Below are 25855 nucleotides of genomic sequence, written 5' to 3' on the forward strand. Positions count from 1 at the left end.
AAGAGGGTTGTAAATGAAACTGAGTCTCTTATGTACAGATTACTTTTCTTTTTAAACATATAATCAGTTAAACATGTAACTCTCAAAGCTGACCTGCTTGTCTGATTCTTTTTGATCCTCCTTCTGTTCTCTTTTATGCACTAAAACATATTTCAATAACCCTCTTTTCTTTTTATTTCTTTTTTTTGTCTCCCAGATTTCTAATCCCTCTTTCCTCCCATCTCCCTAAGTTAGAAAAAAAGAAAGAAAACCAACATAGAATTACTAGAATAATTTCAATTATATACAGACCTGGTCATGTTACTCCTCTACACAGACGTGTTTGGTACCTCTTTAATGTATAGAAAGTAACAGTTTAACTACTTTGCTTGTCATTCAAAACTTTCTATAAAATAACACCACCCTAATTTTCAGTCCTATTTCATATTACACCCCTCCATGCAGTCTATCCTTTTGCTAAATTGGACTATTCATTACCCATGGGAAATACCTTGGTCCATATGCCTGAAAAGTCATTTCTCCCTTCCTTCATATGTTGTACCCATGCTTTTAAAGCCCAATTCAAATGCCACCTCTTCTACAAAGATTTTTCCTAACTCTCAGTTTTTAAAGAGAACATCCTCCATGGACATTACACAGCACTTTATTTCACACCTTTCTCATGCATTTAATATGTTATATTACATGGTATCTGTATTTGTGTCTTAACATCTACTAGAATATAAGCTCCATGAGGGCAGGTGCCTTATCTTATCTAAACTTTGCATTTTCCTCATTACTTTGCACAGTGCTTTGCATACAGTGGTCACTTAATAAAATATTTGTTGAATGAATTTTCCGCATATTAAGGAAATAAGACACATAACAATAGTACATGAGATACATATAAAATACATTAAAATTATTTTGTATCCATAATAAACATAAATGAGAGGTCTATTGGAGCTATGTGGTTAGTGTTTCCCAAGTTGCATCTACATGGAGAAATGTGTTTTGATAACATTGCATAGTTAACACTTTCTTCATCACTTTCCTAAGTCTACATAACCAATAGAACAATTAATCAAGCTCTGATTTGTAGCAATTGTCAATTGCTGAGGCATAAATGCTCACACTGAAAATTTGGCAATTGGCTGTCATGAGCCAGCTCAAGCTGACTCCAGCAGTACACCCTGCGTGGACTAATGTTTTGAGAGGAATTTACCTCTAGCTCTGCCTGTTGTCATAAGCAGGAAAAAAGGTCCAATAATTTATTTTGTGCACTGTCATATCTAAGTTGAGCCAACAAGGTTAGATCAACAGAGGATTGGCACATTGCCAATTTAACCCAGATTATGTAAGGGTATGGAAGTGAGAGATAGAATGTCATGGGTGAGGAACTGGAAGAAGGCCATTTTGGCTGGACTGTAGAGTGAGTGAATCAGAATAACTCATAACAAGACTGGGAAGGTAAATTAGAACCAGGCTGTGAAGGCCTTTGAATGTCAAAGAAAGGAGCTTGCATTTGATCCTAGAGACAACAGAGAACCTTTGAAGGTTAGGTTGGGGAGAGACACGATCAGATCTGTGCTTTAGAACTTTCACTTTGGCAGCTATGAGGATGGAGCTTTGGAAAGAAGAGATATGAGGCAAGGAGCTATTGGTAAGAGATTATGAAGACCTGAACTAGACCTTCTAGGATGATGGCCATGCTATTGAGGAGATGGGGACTGATGGGAGAGTACTGTGGGGGTAGAATTGACAAGATGGCAACTTATTAGTTATGCACAGTGAGCAACTACGAGGAGATAAGGGTCGCAATGAGGCTGTAAACCTGGGTGACTAGAAGAATGGTTGTACCCTGAACAGAAATAGGAAAGTTTAGAAGATGGCTATGTTTGGGAAGGAAAGATAATGAGCTCTGTTCAGGAAATGTAGAATTTGAGATGTCTATGAGACATCCAGTTTAAAAAATCAAATAGGCAGTTAGTGGTTCCGGACTGGAGCTCAAGTGCTCAACCAGGGCTAGATATAGAAATCTGAATGTCATCTGTGTACGGCTAATGACTGAACCCGTGTTATCTTGTGAGGTCACCAAGGGAGAGACTAGAGAGAGAGATAAGGAGGGCCTAGGACAGAGACTTGGGGTACACCCACAGTTAGGTCAGACATTTAGGAGAAGAAACAAGTTAGAGCAGTGTCACCAAAACCCAGAGACAAAAGAAGAAGACAGAGCAGTCAGTGTCCTCAAATGCTCAGCCAGGTGAAGAAAGATAACAATTAGAAAATACCATTGTATTGGGTACTTAGTTGATGATTAGTAACATTTATGTTTACAGATAAATATTTGAACAAGATGGAACCTATGTATGTCATTTATTTAGACTTTTGGGATTAACAAGGTACTCTACCATGCCCTATTTTTAAAATATTGCATCACCATGGGATTGGGAGTGATATTTTATACAGACAAGGAACTGGCATAGAGATAGGAAATAGAAGGTAGGGACAAATGAGTACTTCTCACTAGTTGAAAAGGTATAAACAATGAGATCACCTGGGGATGAATACTGGGATTAGTCTTATTTAACACTTTTTTTTAAATGTTCTGGAAGGGGAGAATATAATGAAGTCTTCAAGCTTAAAGATGATGCTGAAACTCTTTTAAATTCTGATACACTAGCCAAGCTGACAGACAGAAATTGTAGGAAAATCTCTTGAGGTTAGATATGTGGGCAGAAAAAGAGGCAGAGAAGTTTCAGTGTGGTTAAATGTTAGTCTATTTAGGGAAAGATAAATCTAAATCATATGTATAAGACTGAAATAAAATAGAAGATAAAACATTATTCTTGTTTTAAACCACAATGAGTCTGCAGGTACAGTTCTATACTTCAGGAAACTTTAAATAAGAGTAACTAAAATGGTCAAAGGATGTGAGTGATAGAACAATGGGGGAGGAAAGTAGAAAGATGCTCTCTGAGTCAGATTAAAAGAGTTAAAAACCTTCGATCTAAGAGGAGATAACTGAAGTCTAAAAAAATACAAGAAGAGTAGAAGTGGAGAAAATATAGTTTTTTTTCCCCATCAAATACTGGAAATCAAGAGCTAAAGTGAAGCCCTTGATGAACTAAAGAGGTAAATTTATTACAGGTAAATGAATTTTTGCTTTATAAGGCAAGTAGTAACTCATAAAACTCATTACTTCAAAAGACATTGCAGGGCCAAGGCATAAACAGATTAAAAAAGAGGATTTAGATAAATTCATTAACATTTGTTTGTAATACATGCCTTACAGCTAATATTGGGCTGGATAGAGCATTAGGCTGACCAAGCATGGGTATAAATTATGTTATATTAAGTTCATATCCAATCTAAATTAATGTGGTGCTTTGTGAATGAACACATCTGAGATAAAACAGATAGTACAAGTTATTATGGTGCTTATCAGTTTATCTATTCTTTAGAGCCCTGGCTGAGAGGAAAGTTACCTTCTATCTTAGTCACATTCAGTAGGGGAACATTGACAGCTAGAGCAACCTCTCTGGGGTGGGACTTCCTAATATCTCTATTCAACTTACTAACCTCCTTGTCAAAGCTGTTACCCTATGACTCTTTTTTTTTTTCAGTTTTTGCCTCAAAGAATAGTTCACTTTTCAAAAAGCTACATTTAGAAAGGCTGCTCTCAGAGCACTGATGGGTCAACAGTCAGCCTCATGGTTTTAAATACAAGCTGTGTCTATCTTCCTTGCAGATGGAGATGGTGGCTCTCCATTCAAGCCCCCACCAACGTACAACCATTAATGACCCTACCTTTTTTAGACAAAAATAGAACTTTATGAAAACAGTTAAACTCAAGCAAACATTAATATAGATGAAGCTTTCAGAGCAAAATGTTTATTTTCTTAGACTCCCTCTGTCCTATATTTCTGGTTCCGATTTGTGTCCTACACGCACAGGCTGACCAGAAGTTGGCTCATGTTACTCTGGAGCATCAAGGAATAGGTTCAATGGCACTGGAGCCTATAAGTCATAAGTGGCAGGTCAAGAGAGGCTCTTCTCCATTCCATGCCTGAGAAGGTATACAACAATCATCTTTTTTTGATACAGAGGGATACATAGTATTACATATAGAACAATGAAGATAGGTTGAAAGAACTAAGGACCTTTCATTTAGATAAGACTAGGAGCCATATTAGCTTTCTTTAAGTAATTTTCTGGTCATGTGGAGGAGGGATTAGAACTTATACTACCTGGACCAGAGGTCAGAACTAAAATCAATGAGTAGAAGTTGCAAAGAGGAACACTTAGGCTTAACACAATAAAAAATATGCAAAATTGGAATGGGATACTTTAGGAGGTAACCATGTATTAGATCCTTCCCTTTCTAAAGAGGTCAGAATTTTAGAGAGAATTGGTGCTCCCTAGAGTGGAATGCAAGAAGAAATCCAGGAATATCCTAGAGGGTAGTAGCACTGAGGGTTATGAATGGTTTAAGATGAGGAGATGGGATAGTGATAAGGTGGGCAGGATGAAAAGATGAGGAAAACGGGAGGTTGTAGCAATCTCCCTTACCTCTTGCCATTCTGCATTGCTATATGTATGGTGTATAGGAACTTAAATGTCTAGAATCACAAAATCTTAGAGTTGGGAGGAACCTTAAAGGTTACACTATATAATCTACCACCCAATATAGAAATAATTTCTACAATATGCCTGTCAGATTTTCATCCAGCCTCTCTCTAAAAACTACTAATGAGAGGGAGCTCACAGCTCAATAATGAAGCCTGTCCCATGGTAAGACAAATAGAGCTGTTACAAATTTCTTCCTTATATTGAATTGGAATAAACCTCCCTATAAATTCCAACCATTCTTTGTCCTGCTCAAACAAATTATTCTCTGATCTCCTTAACAATGCTTTAAATATTTGTAGACATCTATCATAGCTCCCCTAAACTTTCTATCTTCCCAGGCAAAAATCACCAAGTTCTTTTAACTGGTGTTGGAAGAACACTTCATATGATGTTCATATGGAGTCAGTTATCCAGCTATCCTGCCATCCTTATCACCTTCTCCTAAACAAATTCTGGTTTATCTATATACTTTTAAAAAAATTGGCACCTAGAATTGAATGCATTTCTTCAAAGGTGATCAAATTGATGCACAGGTACACTGGAAGCATAACTTCCTATCATCTAGATGTTATAGTCTATTAATACGACCTAAGATGGCATTGGCTTTTATTTTTTATTTGCTGCATCACAGTGTTGGCTCATTAGCTTGCGGTCCATTAAAATCACTAGATCATTTTTTACAAGCTGCTGACTATGTCGAACTATGCAATGTTGAACTTGTGCAATTTATTTTTTAAACTTAAATCTAAGACTTTACATTGAATTCTTTTAAATTTCATCTTCCTGTAATGAAGCCTCATTAAAGTATGAAAATGTCCTGGAAGTTTGTAAAGACTAGATTGATTAGAAGGGTGCAAACTCCTGGAGGTCTGACAAAGATGGAAAATCTTTTTGTAGAGGTCTAGCTACAGAATGTCTCCTGCCTTAAGAGCAGTCTAGCTAAATTTAGATCAGGCTCATAACTAGAGCTGTAGAGGCTAGCTGATTAGTTTTTTTGGGCTAATCCATTTGGTGCCTAAAATAGACAATAAAAATGGTCTTCAGGCCTAAGAACTATTTTTAGACCACCTAAAAGTATTGATTTAATTTCCCTGATTCCCTTGTTATTGGTGTTTTACCTGCATCCTTGAAACTGTCTTTTACTTGTTATGTATATACTTTGTATGTCTTTATCACTGTATAGATTTTTTCTCCTAGGATTATAGAAGTTCCCTGAAGGCATTTTTTTTTTTTTGCTTTTGTAACCCCAGAGGCTGGCAGAGTTAAACTGGTAGGAGCCAAATAAATGTTCTTTGAATTGAGTGACTCTATCATATCCATGTTTTTGTTCTCACTATAAATAAAACCGAAAAGCAAATACATCATGGCCAGGTAGAAGAATGATTCATAGGGTCACCTCAGAAAAGGGAATGGAAGAATTGGTTTCATTATGTGCCCAAAGACAGTAAGAAAAACCATGTCACAGAACTTGGTAATTTCACTTTTCAGTGCTCGTAAGTAAAAAACAAATAGACAACTATGAAAATAATTGCAGTTTATCTAATCCAATATTTGTACCAAAGAATCAAGGAACAGAGGAACTCTATGAAGAATTTAACATGATCATACAAATGAAGTTAACATTACACCTTGATTAATTTGATGGCTTCAGTGCCAGGTGGTCCACGAAAAGATGGAGAAAATTGTGTTGGTAAATAAGTTTTAGCATCCTGAAAAAAGATATTGATGATACCAGGACAACAAACAGATGCAAAAACAGAACAGAATTTTCATTATTGTTATGGTGATCTCTTCTCATCAGCAGCTATAGTAAAATTACTACATTGATTTCTACTATCATCAAATCCAATGCACTATGTGAGGAAGTGGCAATTCACTTTAATTCAACAAGCACTGATTAACCACCTATAATAATGCTAGGTTAGGTGATAGAGATATAAAGGTGAAAAATTATATAGTTCCTGCTCTCAAGATGTTCACATTCCGGTGGGGAGATACAACATGTATACAGATAAATAAGTCCAATGAAATTTTTCAGAGAAGTTGGGGAGGGGATTTGTGCTAACAATGTGAGGGTCAGGAAAGGCATTTCATGGTGGGTTATCTGAATTGATTCCAAGAGGTAGGGGAGAGGAGGGAGAGCATTCTAGGTAGGGGGACATATATCACATATAGGGGAGTAATGCAATCAGTCTACAAAGACAAGAGAAGACCAGCTTGTGAAAATTTTACCTGTTGAACAGACAAGTTTGCATTTTATCTAAAAGACAGTTGAGACCTCTTGAAATTTCTTGAATGGGGGAATAATATGGTCAAATCTGGGCTAAAGGAATAGCATTTTAGCCTCTGTGTGGAGGATGAATCAAAGAAGGAAGAGGCTATAGGCATGGAAACCAATTGGGAGGAGGGCCTGAATGAAGATAGTGACTGTGTAAGTAGAAAGAAGAAGATAGTTGTGAAAGATGTGGATGCATAATTAACACAGAGGTGAGAGAGAGGGAGAAAACGAGGATGACTCTTGGGTTGAGAATCTGGAAGATTGGAATTATGTTAATATGCCGGACAGACATAGGGAAGCTGAAGGAGGAGTGGATTTAGGGAGATAGCTCCTGGGTTTTGTTTTAGACATTTTGAGTTGGATATACCAGTGGAGCTGTCCAGCGGGTAGCTAGTGATTCAGGTTCAAGAGATGATGAGGGACTGATATGTACATGGTACTTAAGATGAATTTGAGAAGAATGCCTAGATATGAACAAATACATATAGAAAAATAATCCATACTTGGGGCAATATATTTTAAAGGTGCTAAGGGATTGATTTTCAAAATCTCAAAGAGAAAAGATTCCAAAAGAATAGAAAAGGTCATAGATGGTGCTATTATTAAAAAAAAAAAGGTGAAAAGAATCTGTAAATATCAAGCCATGTCTAGTATCTCATATAAAGCAAGGGTTCTTCACCTGAGGTATGTGGACACATTTTATATTTTGATAACTGTATTTCAATGTAGTTGGTTTCCTTTGTAATCATAAATATCTTATTTTTTGAATTTAAAAGAAATATTCTGCAAAGCATCCATAGGGTCAATCAGATTACCCAAAGAGTCCATGATATAAAAAAGTTAAGAACTCCTATCATTAAATCTTTTTAATGTTCTATGCTCAGACAATTTTTTAAAATAGCCAGGCTCTCTGTAAATGACTTTCAATAGCACATTATAAACTCACAGTCATTCAGATGAGAGGTAGAGAGAATATGAGATACTGTTGTTTGTCTAACTTGGTGTGTGTGTGTGTGTGTGTGTGTGTGTGTGTGTCTGTGTGTGTGTCTGTGTCTGTGTAGATATATGTTTGTATTTAGATTGGAAGCAGTTAAGTGGCTCAGTGGATAGAGCACTGGGCTAGCAGTCAGTAGTTCAAATTCAGCCTCAGACACTTAATAGCTATATAACCTGGGGCAAGTCACTTAACCTCTGTTTGCCTTCATCCAATGGAGAAGGAAATGATAAATCACTCCACTATCTTTGCCTAGAAAACTTCATGGACAGCATTGGCATGCTATGGTCAACAGCATCATAAAGAGTTGAATATGACTGAATGACAACAAAATGTACTTAGATAGGCACTAAAGTAGAATGATGAGCAAACATTGAATAGGAGAAAAGGCCAGATTATATTGCATTTGGGGAACTGGGCATTGTTTTTTGATGATCCTGAGCTGCTTATTACTGCAAACACCCATCTCTCTAACACCTACACACTCACATTGATGCTCTATGACTATGAATTATGGAACAAAGTGATCTCAGAGGAAACAGACTTGCTTGTGCCCCAAAGGGCAATGGAAATAATCATGGTGGGTATATATAGGCTGTAATCTTACCAACAATGACTTTTGCATGACAGGTAGAACAAGAGATCAACAAGGACATTTATTTCCACAAAAACATGTGGCTTGGTCATGTAGCAAAGATGAGAGACAATATCTGAGTAGCCCAGGTATTATTTTGTTACACTAAAAGAATCAGAGAAAGGACTCTAATGCATTAGTTGAATTCTTAATGATGAATTTATGTAAAGTCAAGAACAAAAATCCCTTGAGATGAGAAGGTGATCTTCTGCCAGTCCAGAAACCTCATAACAAAAAAGGGACTTGTCAGTTTGAGCTGATATTCTTAATGAGACTATGTTGGCTGCCATTAATAAGCATATTCTTACTCTTTAGAAGTAGATGGTTCTCAAAAACTACTTACTAGTCTGTTCTATAATTTTATGATCAATGTTAAGCTTATCATGCTTTCATTTCTAGTTCCCTCTTCTAATTTTTTTGAAAGCAGGAAATTCTTTTCTCATGATTCAAAAATTGTTGTCAATGGTCTTTAGTGGCCTAAGGTATAACTCATTTTGGCCTGGAGATCTGAAATTGCATAAAGTATGTGAGGGCTTTCCTAATATTTACCTACCTATCCTGGGTATCAATTCCCTCTTTACATTGTTTAGCCCTTCCAATGAGAAGACCAGTCTCCTCACTGATGAAGACAGAAATCCAAGAGAAATTGTGGTTTTCTGCCTTCTTTCTGTCACCTGATAACATTGCATTATAAACCCTGAGCAGTGGGGCTTCTCCTTTTTTTATTTTTTATCTACTGTAGGAATAGGTGACATGTGAAGCAAAAGGAAAACCCTTTCCTGTGGTAAATGAGTCTGTTTTGAGGGGGAGTGTGTGGTAAGGCTGGGTCAGCATAAGGTACTTGTTGGGACCGTTCAACTTCTAAGTCTCCAACATTTATTTCACACAAGAGTTTTGAAAAATGACATGGGTTAGACTAGATGGCTCCCAAGTCCCCGTTCTAATACCGAGAGCCCGATTCAAAGGTTTTTAGACCTATTTCATACAAAGTAGGCACTTAATAAAAAACTTTTTGATAGAGTGATAATCACTATAAAACTTCTTTTCTGGAAGATCTTCAAGGAAAGGATGGTGATGTCACTTTATGATATTTCAGTTATGGCATCCATCACTCTTGAGGTGGTTAGTTCATCTTGACTACTTTGCCTGCAATTAGGATCACCTCACACAAGGGAACGCAGGTGAGGGGGCAGCAAATATGTGGTCTGTGGTCCAAAAGGAACAATGCTTATTATGTTATTACTATGTACTAGGCACAGTGCTAAACCCTGCAAATACAAATGCAAGCAAGCGAGACACTCTCTGCCCTCAGGAAACTTACATAGGGGAAGACAACACATACCACAGGAGAGTGGTGATTAGGTAGGGGTGTTGCAGTAGATTTCTGTTCTCAGCTAGGGTACAGTAGAAAAGTGGTGGTAAAATGGGAGGAGGATGCATGTTCATTGATGTGGCATGAAGATGCCTAGGGAGTGCGAAGGTGGATCTTGACCCAGGCTACATGTGGTGAATGCTCACCAATGAGAAGCCCAGAGTCCCAGAGTGGTGGTGTGGAAGATGATTACTGGACAAAGCATACGTTTTCATTGAAAAATGAGATGAGCACATTTTTCTTTTCTTTTTTTTTAAATAAAAATCTAAATCTCTTCTAAAATAGCTAAGTACAATAAACTAAGACTGTATTGGAACCATAAAATTGTATGGCACCAAAGAGAGCATCTAATACAACCCTTACTTGAAGCATAGAACACTCCCAAACACTATGTGGACATCACACTGATAAGGCTGTATTGACTATCACCACTCCACAACAAACTGATTTAGACATTATAAACAACCTCTAGTACCTTACTGTAACACATAACTGTAGCCTTTTGAGCTGATCATTTAAAACATTGTTATATCTTTACTATCTCCTGTAACATTGCTTCTTCTCACATTATGTTTTCACCAAGTAATGATATTGGGTATGACCTGTGTTTTAAAAGATAATACGTATTTGTTTATAAAAGAAAAAAGCATGTATCTGGGTATTAGCAATACTCACTCGTGTATCCTGGCAATATTCATACACAAATGCCTGAATTCTTGTATCTAATCTGGAAGCTATATTCCCTTTTGTTTATTAATATCTTCCCTGTTGGTTTATCTGTGTTCAAAGTTTTTGAGGTTTTTTCCCCTCTTGACATCTTTGGTAATTTGAGTCTTTTCCCCTCAGTTTTCTCTTATGGCTCACTTTCTGACTTCCTCACCTATAGAGGTAGTTTCCTTGGGGGCTGGATTTCAAAGCTTTCTCAGCTTTTTCCCAGATGGGCAAAATTCACAGTTTACTAGCCTCAGTTTCTGATCCAAGTGACTTCTGGGGAACAAAACTAGCCCTAGGTTCTTTTCCTCAGGCCTAGGGTAGTATCACACACACACACACACACACACACACACACACACACACACACACACACACACACACACACACACACACACACACACGCGCACGCACACACACACACACACACACACACACACACACACACACACACACACACATCTTGCCAGAATTTCTTTTGCTTCTTAGGTCTTAGATGAATTCTGCTGCGGTACAGAACAGAGCTCAGGGTAAGAGGGCTGTAGAGTCAAGTTCGGCTGCAAGCCCTTGGGTCAGCCTGTGCGTCCCTGCTGCCGAAGTGTGGTGGTGGAAGCGTGGCATGTTAGATTACAGATTACTAGCCATCTCTGTTGTTAACTCATTGGATTTTTACTTAGTTTTACAGATGAGGAAACTGAAATGGTACAATGGATAAAGAACGGGGCCTGGAGTCAGGAAGACCTGAATTTCAACCTCACTTCAGACATTTACTAGCTATATCACCTTGTGCAAGTCACTTAACTTCAGTTTCCTCAAATGTAAAATGAGCATGATGATACCTGCCAGGGCTGTTGTGAGGCTCAAATGAGATAATATCTGTAAAGCACCTAGCATGGTACCTGGCAATAGTAGGTGTATAGAAATGCTATTTATTATTATTGTGAAGTTCATTGTCATCAGCAGGCAGGGGGAAAAGCCTTAGACTCCAAGAATGCTGAGATGTTAAAACACACAGGACTGGATTCTAGGAAGTGCCAGGTATTGATCTCACACTACAAAAGTGAAAATTAACTATGGGCTATTTATGGATTGATTTTGGTGGTATTAACTAGGCTAGTGGTACCCTTATGAAGTACAGTAAATTGTAAGAGAAGGCGTTGGAAGGTGTATGTGAAACAATGAAGACATAGTTAGAATGGCCCTCTAAGGTTCTGGGTTCCCTCCTCCTGAATTGTAACTTCTGTCTCACTGTGGTATTCCTCTGTTCAAAAAGATGCTTGCTCTGTGGGTATGACTTGTGCATGTATCCTCTTGAGTGTTTGAAAAATATTGTCATTTTTATGGTATTACAAAAGTAAGTGTTACGGATATTTGGGTAGAGAAGGCATCAGGGCTGAATGCCCATTTACACCACTACTTGGCTGAAGTTTTGTATTACGGCCTTCCCCCTTTCTTGTAAGAAAATGATCCCTTCAAAGGTTCAAACACCAGAGGATCACAGGATCACAGATTAGAGGTGGTCATTAAGTTCAACCCCCTTCATTTTAGAGGTGAGGAAACCGAGGCTCAGTGAAATTAAATCACTTGTCAAGGTTCATACAGCCATCAAGTGCCTAAGGTAGGATTTGAACCTGACATCAAGATCAACACTGTCTCAGTGTGACACCACACTGGCTGTCAGATACCAGTTAAATGATGTGATCATAGGCAGTAAGAGGCATGTGTGAGGTTCTAGATATGAACACTATTAAATTGCATTGAAGCGAAAATATTCAGAAAAGTTTGAGAAAAAGATATTTCTCAAGTTTCAATTAAGTCTTTATATTCTTTGATCAACTAAACTAAAATCCCAACTCCTTTGAAGTTTACCAGAAACTTCTTTTATCTACTCATCTGTCCTTGTTTTAATGATACAGTTTGAGACCAAGCAGCAAAACAAATGTGTGCAATTGTAGGGAACGGTAAAACATGTCATCCTGGGAATAAAGACAAAGAAGGACAAATGAGAATAAGGTGCCAAGGGAAAAAATCAGTTCAGCCAGATTTTAGTTTTAAAGGAAACACCTGGTTATGCTAGGCACTGCTTCAGTGTGAGATGAACAATACAAAGTTTAACCATGGTGATGTAAGTTACATTATATATATATATATATATATATATATATATATATATATATATGTTTGTGTGTGTATGTGTATATGTATACATTTCCCCTGTCCTCGACCTCACTGAAGAATTTAAATACTTAACAGGTGAGGTTGTTTTTAGTGGCCTACTGTTACCTTTCTAAACCTTCCCTGCCCCCTGTAAATTTGCAAATACTTTTTTAAAAAGCCAGTGTGGTTATAACAGAAATTTCATATTCCTTTACTCTGATATACTGATAAATAATAGCGCTTGATAGTTTGGAAATAAATTGTGGCAAACTATTCATCACTTTATTCCAAGACAAAACAATAGATATAAATTCAAACCTGGGTGATGAAAATGTAGAGAAATATTGGAATAGAAACCATATTGTTATATTTGACCAAGGACCCCTTTGGCAGTCCAGTGAAACTTAGGGGCAGCTTTTTAGGATACTATTTCTAAATGCCGAAAATGAAATACTTGGGATTATAAAGGAAACCAATGATGTTGAAATAGTTATCTATCTACCTACATACCTATCTCCACACACACACACACACACACACACACACACACACATATTGAGAGAGAGAGAGACAGAGACAGAGACAGAGATTTTAAAGATACATAGACCCCAGGATAAGTACCTCTGCATTAAAGCAACAGCAGTTTTTTTCAGCAGACATAGAAACGTTTAATACGTTCTTGGTTTGTGGGTGGTCCTTCCCTTATCTAACCCCAGTTAGACCGAACTCCACTCCGAACTTTTGCTCACCTACAAGGCTCCTAAGCACTTGAAGGTGATTCCAGGTCTCAGCCTGTCGGGGGTTTCTGCAAGCCCTCTGCAAGCTGCTGCTGTTTTGGTGTTAGAAGGGCTCTGGACACTTTGGTTGCTTGGGGTTCAGAAGCTCACAGCCCTGACTTCTATCAAAAACCTAACCAAGTCATGAAGGAACTCCTGTAGTCCCAAAAGGTGTTTCTTTTTCTACCTATGCAGTAGCTCCTCTGGGAATCTGGCTGCTGCTTCTTCCTCCATGGTGGGAATGTTGTTGTTTAGTTGTTTTTAAGTCGGATCTGACTCTTTATGATCCCATTTGGGGTTTTCTTGGCACAGATACTGGAGTGGTTTGCTATTTCCTTCTTCAGCTTCTTTTACAGATGAGGAAACTAAGGCAAATGGGATTAAGTGACTTGCCCAGGGTCACACAGCTAGTAAGTGTCTGAGGCCAAATTTGGACTCATGAGTCTTCCTGACTCAAGGACCAATGAACTATCCATTGTACCCGCCAGCTGCACCATGGGGAGGAATAGCAAGACTTTAAGGAAGACAAAATCCATGAAGATGATGTTTCCTCCTGGAAATTCCTATTCTAGTCAGGAAATCTGGGTATAAAACACATCCAAAACCAATCTTGTCCAACCCTTTCTCCCCTTAATCTCTAAATCTTGTTCTTCCTGTTTACTTCCTCATGTCCCACCTCTGGCAGATATTGGCTGTGTGACCCTGGGAAAGTCATTGAATTTCTCAGGGCTCTAGGCAACTCTCAGACTCTAAGTTACAGTGAAGGTACAGACCCGTACTGGCAAAGGGATTTTTCTCACTAGGGACTTACTTCCCCGTATCAGTGAAATCCCAAGGCAAGTTCTCTCCCTATCCTGTTCTGGCAGCTCCCCAGTTATCCACACTCAAAACCTCATAAGGCACTTTTATTCATGTCTGACCATCCAAAGTAACCTGAAGTCACGTTATCTATCTCAATTTTATCCCATTTTGATAGCAACAGTGCCCATTATAATGCACAGAATTTGACAAATGTAAATTCTGAGATCTTATTGTTAATAAACATGGTCTCAGAACTACCTGTTAGTTTCATGAAGTTTTTAAGAATATCTGGGATACAGAACAGATCTAGAAAAATAAAAAAGAGAAGAAAAAGGGGCAGGTAGGTGGTGCAGTGGATAGAGCACCAGCCCTGGAGTCAGGAGGACCTGAGTTCAAATCCACCCTCAGACATATAACACTCACTAGCTATGTGACTCTGGGCAAGTCACTTAACAAAAATTGCCTTGCCAAAAAAAATCATTCCCCAAATTTTACCAATCAATGAATAAATTGTGGTTTATTAAATGGCATACTTTGTACCCAACCCTGACACTGTTGTCCTCTGTGGTATAGGTATTTGTGAAAAGGCATGGCACAAAGCAGATAACATACAAATCCTATGAGATATTCCAGAACTATAGGCAATCACTTAAGGAAAACAAACTAGTCAGAATTCATCAGAACCTTTAAGCAATAGAGTACTTTTTTTTAACAGTAAAATAATTTTGGTATACTTTTAAAAGAGCACATAAAATAATGACCCAAAGGCCAAGCTTTCAGAAGGAAGTCTCTTTTAGCCAATGCAAATAAAAACAATGTAATCTTGTTTTCTGTTTTGCTATAGAAACAGAATGGAAGGATGGCGTGTGGGTTGACATTTTTGTAACCCCTGGGGGACACAGACTCTCCAGCTACTTCTCACCGAAGAGCTAGTCACAAGGGAACAGTCCCAGGTTTTTGGATGTCCCTTGAAGTCTAGAGACCTTGATGGCTCTCCTGAACCTAGAAAAGATTACTTTGGGAAGAGATCTTTGATTCCTGAGGCCTTCCCTCATTCCAAGGGTACCCCTGAGGTCTCAAAGAAAAAAAAATGTTTTTGAAAGCTAAAAATTAAATTGTCCTACAATAAACCGAAGGGCCTACATAGACCCATAGATAGTTTCATAATTGTTCTAAAGAAAAGATATTTCTACCCTCATTATGGATACAGAAGGAATCTTAGAAAAAAGTCATACATGATCATGTAAGTAAATTTTCTACCACAAGGCATAAAGCCTTATAAGCCTAGTAAATGCTATATTCAATAAACATTATTCAATATATTTATATACTCAACAAACAATAAATATTGATTTATTGAAATGTAAGGAAGTCACTGATGTGGGAAGAAAAGACTGCCATTTAAAAGTCTCCATTGTGATCAGAATGGCAATCAATAAAGCTCGTAGACCCTATAAAATACATCCTGATATTTGGTGAGGCATGAAACCTAACTTGGGAAATTACATAGGAATACAAAGATGCTACCATTAACATTGCCAGTAGAAAGAACACTGGTTTTGAAGTCAGGGGACCTGAATTCATATCCTGCTTCTAATGCTTATGACCAGTGAGACCGGAGGCAAGTTTCTCAACCTCCCGGGGCCTCAGTTTCCTCATCTGTAAAATTGTTAGGCTAGATTTCCCACTCTAGATATATGATCCTATTAATTCTGACTATAGCAATAGCCATGGTATCTCCCTACTCCCTATTAGGCAACTAGATGGTGCAGAGGATTGGGTACCAGGCCTGGAGTCAGGAAGACCTGGGTTCAAATCAGGCCTTAGATATTTACAAGCTGTATGACCCTGGTCAAGTCACTTTGCCTCTCTCTGCCTTAGCTTCCTCATCTGTAAAATGGAGATAATAATAGCACCAAGCTCCCAGAGTTGCTGCGAGGATCAAATGAAACAATAATTGTAAAATGCCTAGCACATAGTAAGTGCTATATAAATCCTAATTATTATTATTATTATTAGTAGTAGTAGTAGTAGTAATTTTGCTAGCAGGAACTTTGCCATGTTCCTTTAGGATGAAAGGCAAGACTGGTAGAGATTGTGATTTTATCACGATATATGAGTATATTGTGATAAAAGAAGTATAGGTAACTCCTGGGTAAGAAAATTTGCCACCCTTTCTGCAACTGTGGGTTCTTAGAGACTTGAACTGAGAGTTGAAGTGACTTGCCCAGGGTAACCCAGACAGTAGGTGACAGAGAGAGAACTTGAACCCAGGCCCTCCCAGCTTTGAGACTGGCTCTTGATCTGCTGCCCAGCTCTGCCTGCAGGATTAGCCAACAAAAAATATATCCTAATCAGCATGCTCCATGAATTGTAATGGGCCTTTAAGCAATCAATCTGCTAATAAACATTTATTAACCACTCACTACATGCCAGGCTCTTTGCTAAGTGCTGGAAAGAGATGAAAGAAAGAGAATCATTGCTCTTTGAAAGGTAGAAGAGAAATGCAGAAACATATTAGGTAGACTGTATTCTGTGAGTTGATGAGAGAGAGGGAGAGACAGAGAGACAGAGAGAGAGACAGAAAGAGAGACAGAAAGAGAGACAGAGAGAGAGTCAGAAAACCTCAGCTCTGATGGCTACTAAACATGTTTGGCTGATCCAGAGGTTCACCACAATCCTAAAATCTTGGCATACTTGTATGATACTGTGATGAAATGCCCCCAGGATATATGAAATAGCTTCTGCTGGAAGTCCAAAGTCCTTTCCCCGGGGTGTTTCTTCCTTCTTTTCCTATTGCTACCAGCATACTGCCTGACCTGTGCTGGAACATGGACTTGCCCCTGAATCTTGTGGTCGTAGAACCTTTCTTCTCTAAATTCAACCAAGAGAAAACTGTAGTTAAGAAGATTTTCTTGGAGGAAAAGTAAAACCAAAAAAAGTAAAACCAAATAGGTACAAAAACATAGAATCATCAATTGTATAAACACATAGAGACAACAGGATCATACATTTAGCGATAACAGAAACCTCAGATATTACATAGTACAGCCTCCTGATTTCACATCTTCAGTTTAATCTCATATGAATCTCTAGATCTTCAGACCCATTCCTAATTCCGAGTTCAGGAGTATGTGTATAGCTAAGAACTTGTTTCATTGTGACCAGAAGCCTCTTCGATCATCATATTCAGAGAAGGCTCTTCCCTTACTTGAAATGAAACTTAGGTTCTTTACTTTGTGTTGAAATTGGCATCAAGGCCATCCTAGGTCCCCCCAATGTGGTCCTTAATAGTTGCAATCATATAAATTCCACGAGCCTCCCCTTGCACAGGGTGGCTCTTTCCTCCAGAGCTCATAACTCACTCGCTTTTACTAGTTTCAAACTTGACACTTCTCTCAGCCTTCCCTCCAGCTTACATTTCCAGGTGCCTTTTCTCTCAAAGTCATTTGTAGAAGGGGAATGATAAACATATTCTCCAGTTTAGAGCTTAGTAGTAGAAGCAACTCCCTCTTTCCTAAGAACATTACAAATCATACATTTATCAGACCAGGCTTATCATCTCTGCCTACTTCCTCATGTTAATGATCTGTGGATGAAATACCCTCAGGAAAATGGTCTTTTCTTAGAACTGCAACAGACACTTTTACAATATCCTAAATTCCTTAAACGTAGTCTTAGGTGTCAATGTATAGGTTCAAAGTGTTGTGAGTCCTCTATTATATTGTGGTGCTTCATCTTCATGAGTTCAAATCTAGCCTCAGACACTTACTAGCTATGTGACTCTGGGCAAATGACAACTGTTTGCCTCAGTTCTTAATCTGTAAAATGGACTAGAGAAGAAACTGGCAAACCATTCCAGTATCTCTGCCAAGAAAATCCCAAGTGGGGTCACGAAGAGTTGGACGTGACTGAAATGACTCAACAACGATGAATATAGAGCAGCTCTGCCCACCAGTACGCCTCCAATCAAAAGGAGTTCCAAAGTCATTCAATTCTGACATTCAACAGCTTGTCTTGGTAGAGAGGCATTCTACAATTTCCATCTAGGTAGCTCCCAGTTTTCTTCCTTATCTGTCCTGTTTTCTCTTACCCGCTTCCTTTTCCCTTCTTGGCATTCATTGCATTGACTCAGACTTTGATAATTCACTATGGTTTGCCTGCCCATCATCTTGATACTTTTCTTCTCCTGCATTCCCTGGTCAGACACTCCTACGTCAATCCATACAAATTAATTTGGCTCCCCCAAGCATTACAGCACCCTAGCTGTCCGCTCCCCTTCTCAGCTCAAAGGAGATTGCCCTAAGAGCCAGCACTCAGTTACCCTCTTGTTAGCTCCTGTGAGCCAGGTTAACTCCCTGCCTGCCTGCAACAAACTACGTTCACTTTTGAAAATAGCAAAGAAAAGAGCCATACAAAGTAGTTAGTCAGTCAAGAAACATTTATTAAGCATTTAGTATGTTCTGGACACTGTACTAAGCAATGGGGTCAGAGAATTAGCGTTAGTATGATTGGTCAGTCACATCAGAATTGTTACTCATATCTGAGTCATTCATCATCGCCAATGGAGCAAAGGAGCATGAGGACAAGTTTGATTCTATTTCACTTAAAATGTGACTGATGACGTAGTAAGGGAACTGGAAGTTGGCCATTTGGGAAATTTCTAGTCTCAGAGATTATGAAGATCATCAGAAGTCCAGGAGCATTTGGAATAATTTGGAGTCATGTGTTCTATATGATTATTGAAATTCTGAACCATACCTATGATTATGGACCTCAAGACACAACGAGCACAATTGAAGCAGTTACTTTTTACATGTATGACCTTGGACAAGTCATTTCACCTCTCTAGGGTCTCAGTTTCCTTATTTGTAAAATGAGGGGGTTGGACTAGATAAGCTCTAAGGTCCCTTCCAGACCTAAATCTAGAATCCTGATCTCAATGCCAGGTGAAGTTGTGCTCTAGTTGTCATTTAGTCATTTTCAGTCATGTTTGACTCTTCATGACCTCCTTTGGGATTTTCTTAGCAAACCAAGACACTGGACTCCTTTGTCATTTCCTTCTCCAGCCCATTTTACAGATAAAGAAATGGTTAAGTGACTTGCCTAGGGTCACACAGCTAGTATGTACCTGAGGTTGGATTTGAACTCAGGAAGAAGAGCCCTGCACTCTATCCACTACACCACCTAGTTGTAGCAGAAAACCTTTACCCACTGTCAAAAGCTGTCATTGGTTATGATAGCAAGCATCAGGATTGTTTGGCCATTACTTTCACCTCAGAAGTTTAACTTTCCAAGGACAGCCTTCAAAAGACAGTTCATTTCTTTCCAGGACCTTTAAATGCAATTAGGCCGTGAATGATCACTGGAGCCTCGGTTTTGGCCTTGTGATCTGAACAGTTAGTCTTCCCATTGCTTCATTTTCCATCCTAGCAGTTCATTTGCTGTTTGCATTCCTAGATTTTTGTGTTAGCATTGAAACCTTTGCTACTTGAGTTTCAACTCTCCTATCTTTAGCTCAGTTCCTCCAATATCGACTCAGTTTTAATCTTTAACTACTCCAAGTGTTGACTAAAGACACTTAGTATCATGAGAGGGTCTAAAGAGTTCAGATCAAAACAGCCATTATCTGATGCTGAAAGAGACCTTAACAGGGAGGAGCTTAAGATTAGAGACAAGAGAGGAGGACAAGTATCTACAGGAGGAGCATAGCTTACCCCTAGACAGAAGAGCAGAAACCAAGGAGTAAGAACTTCAATGTCAGATGAAACAGGGCTAAGGTAAGAACCAACCTAAGCAGTGGAGAAACTAAACAGAGTGGTGACAAGTGTGGCTCTGTGGAGTATGAGGCTGAGGCACCCCCATTCACCTGATGGCAAGATATCCTAATTAAAGGAAAGACACCAAGAGGAAACAAGAGGCCCTTTGAGGCTGACATTACCAATCTACATCCTATGATGACAGCCAATGTCAGAAAAATAACAAGCCAAATGCCATTCATTTTTACTATAAGGGTAGAGTTTTGTTCAATGATATCCTAGTAAATGAAGGGGTAGAAAATGGATTCAGAACCAATGTGTCCTTTGGGAGAACGGGACATGTCATGTGATACCAATGTAGCATTGGGCTCCAAACTAAAGAACTAAGAGAAAATAGTTTACAATTGTCTTTACTGTTGTAAAGCCACTGCCTACTTCAGATGTTACATTTAATTTCTCTATCCATTTCACAAGCATAATCTTTATGCTATGATCAATACGGATTGATTAAGGTTTGGACCTCTTGTCCTCTCAACCACTAGGCCCTCAGTAGTCAATGCCACCTGAAATTCCTCAATACTGTGTGCATGAGGCAGGCCTGAAAAGCAAACTATACTCCCTGAAACTGAGTAAATAAAGCCTAAGTCTCCTGCTCACAAATCCAACAAAACCCCTCGCTCCAATTGTTTCAGGAGCAAATTCAGAAAATAGGAGGACATTGAAATAATCCCTGTCATTCTAAGCTCAAGTTGTCTACATGCTCATTTCAGCTAGCTTCAGGATGACTAGAAAAATTTCCACTGAGGCTACTTACATAGGCATATTTTCTTGTTCCCTATATGTTACTGCGCACCATATCCTTCACCCTGTCCTAAGGAGGGATGTATTTTCTAGTTCTCTCTCTCTCTCTCTCTCTCTCTCTCTCTCTGTCATGATACAGGTCAATCTGGATCTCAAGTCTTGACTATTACAGATGGGACTAGGGAGGGGGTTATGGGAAGAGAGCAAGTTACACCCCTTCTTCCTGGTGAATATGCCTCCTTTCTTTTCTAGTAGTCTCACTTAGGCTTAATCTGGAGTTTCTGGCATTTCTGGCATTGCACTGGGATCTCAAATGTATGCCCTGGCTGTCTTCCCACAACTCCCATGCAGCCCTTATTCTCTGCTTGGGAATCTCAATAAAGTGCCCTTGCCTCAGCCAGTCACTCCCTTCTCTGGTCTATCCTTCATACCGCTGATGGATTATCTTCCTGTAGTATAGTTCTATTCATGTCCTTCTACTTAAGAACCTTTACTAGCTATGCATTTTCTATTGCATTAAGCCCAGACTCCTCAACCTGGAATCCAGACTCCTTGCATATGTTTCTAATCTATTTTTCCAGCCTTATTTTAAACTTCTACAAACACTAAGTTGACTCTTCATTGGATCTATGATCTCATCGATGTGGGTACTCCCTCTGACAGTACAAATTGCAATTCATCCACATCTTTTCATTCTGTATGACTCTTGTGTATAGTCCCTTGTAAATCCTCCATATGGGGACCACCCAATATGATGAAGGTCTTACTTTTTTCTTTTAACATTCCCTGGATGCCAGCAATATTTGGGCCATCCATCTAATATACCTTGAATTTGCCAAATGACCTTTTCACCTCCTTTTCTGATCATACATATCTCAGAAAATGTATTTTATGCTACTTCTTAGGTGAAAGTCATTATTGGTCACATGTTGTCACCTATTTTTACAGCGACCATATGTTTCTGTTCTTACTAGGTCACCTGTAATTTTTTACTCTGGAGATTTTGGTATCCCTTAACTTATAGTAATATAGCAAGAACATTAGGACAGCTAGGTGGCTCAGTGGATAGCACACCAGACCTGGAGTCAGGAAGACCTGAGATCAAATCCAACCTCAGACACTTGCTAGTTCTGTGACCCCCGGACAAGTCACTTAAGCCTGTTTTCCTCAGTTTCCTCATCTGTAAAATAAGTTGGAGAAAGGAAATGGCAAACCACTCCAGTATCTTAGCCAAGAAAACCCCAAAAGGGGGTCATGAAGAGTTGGACACAACTGAAAATGACTGAACAGCAACAACTAGAATATTGGTGTCAAAAGGATGGGACTTTCAGAGATCAGCTTGGAATCTTTAAAAGTGCTATATGATTTCACACTATTGTCCCTATATATACTTTACATGTGTGTCAAACTTTAGTGTAAAAACAACAAACACCTTTGTTTTTACTATTCTCTCCATTTGAGACACCCTCTCCACATATGTCTACCTGTTGAAATTTTACTCATCCTTCAAGACTAAGCCCAAATATCACCTCTTTCATGAAGCCTTCTGTGATCCCCTTTGCTCAGTGTTTAAACTCTCTCTCCACTTAATTTATGCCATTATTATAGTATTTATGAGGCTTTTTTTTCGGTCCAATTGTTCTTTGCATGCCTATCTTCTCCCCTGCACCAGATTGTAAGCTCTTCCCCTTCTTTCCTGTGGCTCCTCTCCAGTTTGCACCTAATTGAGGCAGGGGGAACTACCCTTTCTCCAGGGAATGGCTATGGATTGAGTGAGCTGAGCACAAGAATGAAAGTCTTGAATAATTTAGCATCATCCTTGTCATCATCAACATCATCATCAACAGCATTAGCAAATGTCAAAACATCTTGTGTGGGCCACTGTCTTAGTGACTAATTAGAGCCCCCAATAATTTGCTGCAATTTTTATGAAGCAGCATAAATAAATAATAAATAACAATAAATAAATAACATATGCTCATTCTTTTTTTTTCTTAAATGGGAGTAATAATACTTTGTTTTTATATACACATGTGTAGGTTACTAAGAAAATGAACATAACATGCTGCAAAGTCTACGAATTTAGGGCTAAGTAAGAATCAAAACTATTATTACATTTGATTTAATTATTTTGTCCTGTGGTCACTTCCTAATTAAGCTTGGAGTTGCATTCAGGGATGAAAAATAATTTCCTCAGCCTTAATTTTTCTGTATACTATTCAAGTAACCAAGTATTCATTTCAGAGTACCAAAAACCATATGCATATTAATTCATCTGCCAGTCCCAAATTTAGCTTAACATATATGGTATAAGGTAACATTGGGCTAAAACCACTGCAGCATCAAAAGTTGTCCCTACACCCATTGTAAGGGAAGAAGCACTTATTAAGCACCTACTATGTGCCAGGCGATGTACTAAAAGCTTTACAAACTTTATTTCATTTGATTGTACAGGGGAAAGAGTGCAGGCTCTGGAGTTGAAGGCCCTTATTTAAGTTCTATCTCTGATGTTTACTGTGTGTGTATGTGTGCATGCATGCGTGCGTGTGTGTGTGTGTGTGTGTGTGTGTGTGTGCGGGCATGAAAAAAACAGAGAGAAAGAGAGAGAGACAGAGAGAGAGCTAGGACAAGTCATTTAACTTCACTGATCCCTGTTTTGGGGGAAAGGAGGAGACTCAGAAGGGAGACTGGATGGTCTTTGAGGTCCACTCTCAATTTGTTATCAAAGGAGATGCTAAATGATGTAGCAGGAGGCATATCAAACTAACTAAATTCCATCCTTCCCCTAAGAGCTTTGATAGAAGCTAAAGTCACTGTTCTCTGCTGTTTCCCACTCCATAAGGATGCTTAGGTCCTAACCATTCAGCATTTGCTTATGTAAAGCAAATGCCAGTTTTAGGAGTGTGATAATTTACCCTACAACATATTCTAAATATGCTGGTGTTTTCCTAGTAGACAAAAGAAGTTAGTAACCCTGGTGGTTCCCTTTAAACAAATCACAACTTTGTAAGGGTGGACATTAACCATGCTGCCAATGCAGGGAATAAAAATCCCATTACAGACAGAAATCTGTTATTATTAAATGCCTTATAAAATTCTGAATGCCACTGTGAAGAAAATGTTTTCCTAGAGAGGCAAAGTAGTTTCTTGGAAAGAGCCCTAAATCAGTACTGAGAAGCTTTGAATTCTAGGTCCAATTCTGTCACTACTTAGCTTGGTAACCCTTAGGTAAGTTGTCCATTCCTTTTCAGGGGGGCTGAGTTTCCTCATGTGTAAAATGATGAGGTTGGACTAGGTGATCTCCAAGGTCCTTAACAGCAGGGACATTCTACGATTTTATCTTATACTAAAGTAAATTCCACTTCAATCCAAAACCTTAACTCCCTTATATATGCCCTAAAATCTTACTTGAAGTAGGGGATACTTATCTCCCCTGAGCAGGGTCATCATTTAGTACAAACAACTTTTTTTTTCCCACACTCTCCTCATTTAATGCAAATGTTTCAAAATAAAAAAAAATCATGCACAAAGTTTCACTCATGCTTCATTTAATTTTTTAATTATACACTTTAATTCTTAATTAGGCACCTGAACCAACCCACTAAATGTGTGTTAACCTGTTTTTGAGCAACAGAAGTGTAATTAACTACCGGAAAAGCAGTCTTTAATTTAGCTTTCACAGGAAAAGGCAAAGACCAAATCAACTCATTTTTGCAATTCATAAGAAGAAACACAAAACAGCTTCTGTCACGTTTATCCAAAGCTGGAAAGATCGCCTCCCTTTACTAATCAATGCCCATTATTTAAGCCAACAGACATTGCTACATCAAAGCCAACCCCGGTATTTTTAAGGCGACAAATTCCTTTTCTTCTCCAGCCCGATGCAGTTCACGGAGTTCATTTTACATGCTTTGGGCTAAAGACTCAGTAGGGCTCACTACCATCCCCGGCTTGGGAAACCTGAAATACAGTACAGGCAAAATGTTCCTAAATGCCCCCTTTGTCCCCCATACCCCACTCAGATCCTGAGGGTCTAACTCTCCCTTGAAAGGCAACGCTTTTGAGTTCTTTTTCTTTTAAATATTTATGAGCTGCCGGGCTTGAATTTTCTAAACCGGTTTGATGTCAAAGAATCAAACCAAAAGTTATCAAAATGTCAAGGCTTCCTCCTCCCACGAACTAACAGAGGAAGAAAGTAACTAGAGTCGTCTCTCCATCTGCATCGTAAACTTCCCCACGAATGTGGCACTTTCTGTAATCCCAACATACCTTTATGCTCAAATAGTTATCACCTCGGGTCTTGGGAGCAGGGGCTCTGGGATTCATGTTGGCACTGCCTTTGTTCCAATCTCAATGTAAAAAATGTTTCCATAAAATCCACTTTGTCAAGAGAGCCCACACTGTGCAGAAGTCCCCGGTACCCTGAAAAATTTCATCTGACACCTCCCTGCTGCCCTCATAGCTCTCGGCTTTAGCCTGCGGTCTGTCCCGTGCTACATTTCTTAGGGAAAGAGTCCCAGGCTGCACTTTAGGCAGTCGCCACTTGTTAGACCGTGAGAAAACCCGAGCTCCCACCTCCTGAGCCTCACGGGCTGGAGGTTCTCAAACTGCTTAATTATGCAGGCTGATGTAACTTCCTCCATCAGCACAGAACAGAGAGCTTCCCGCTCCACCACCAAACAGAGCTATTCTCACTGCCCCTCAGGGAACCAAGGGTTCTTCATCTCTCTTTTTACACTGGCTTGGGGGGAAATAAAAATACAGCAAAGCTCTTTCCAAGATAAAATTACAATCTCGTTGCCATATCAAAGGACAATTGCTCCAAAAATTGGCTTAACACATTAGTAGATTTGCAATAACCCTGATATGCTGATTATAGGGATCCAGCAGACAAAGAGGTAACTGGAGAACAACTACAGTTGAAAATGGATTCCTTAGCCTTGAGGAACACCGGTAGTTTA

General features: G+C 38.9%; 1 protein-coding gene across 2 annotated transcripts in view; it reads right to left on the reverse strand.

The window, feature by feature from the left end:
* Positions 1-25434, reverse strand: part of PLEKHG4B (pleckstrin homology and RhoGEF domain containing G4B) — a 192847-nt gene extending 167413 nt beyond the window's left edge. For both annotated transcript variants that reach the window (XM_027869104.1, XM_027869103.1), the window contains exon 1: positions 25164-25434. In XM_027869104.1, the coding sequence (XP_027724905.1) occupies positions 25164-25220 (57 nt within the window). In that variant the 5' untranslated portion in view covers positions 25221-25434. The remainder of the gene's footprint in view (positions 1-25163) is intronic.
* Between the last annotated feature and the right edge of the window lie 421 nt (positions 25435-25855).

This window comes from Vombatus ursinus, unplaced genomic scaffold (assembly GCF_900497805.2).
Source record: "Vombatus ursinus unplaced genomic scaffold, bare-nosed wombat genome assembly UNPS02014791.1, whole genome shotgun sequence".
NCBI lineage: Eukaryota > Metazoa > Chordata > Mammalia > Diprotodontia > Vombatidae > Vombatus > Vombatus ursinus.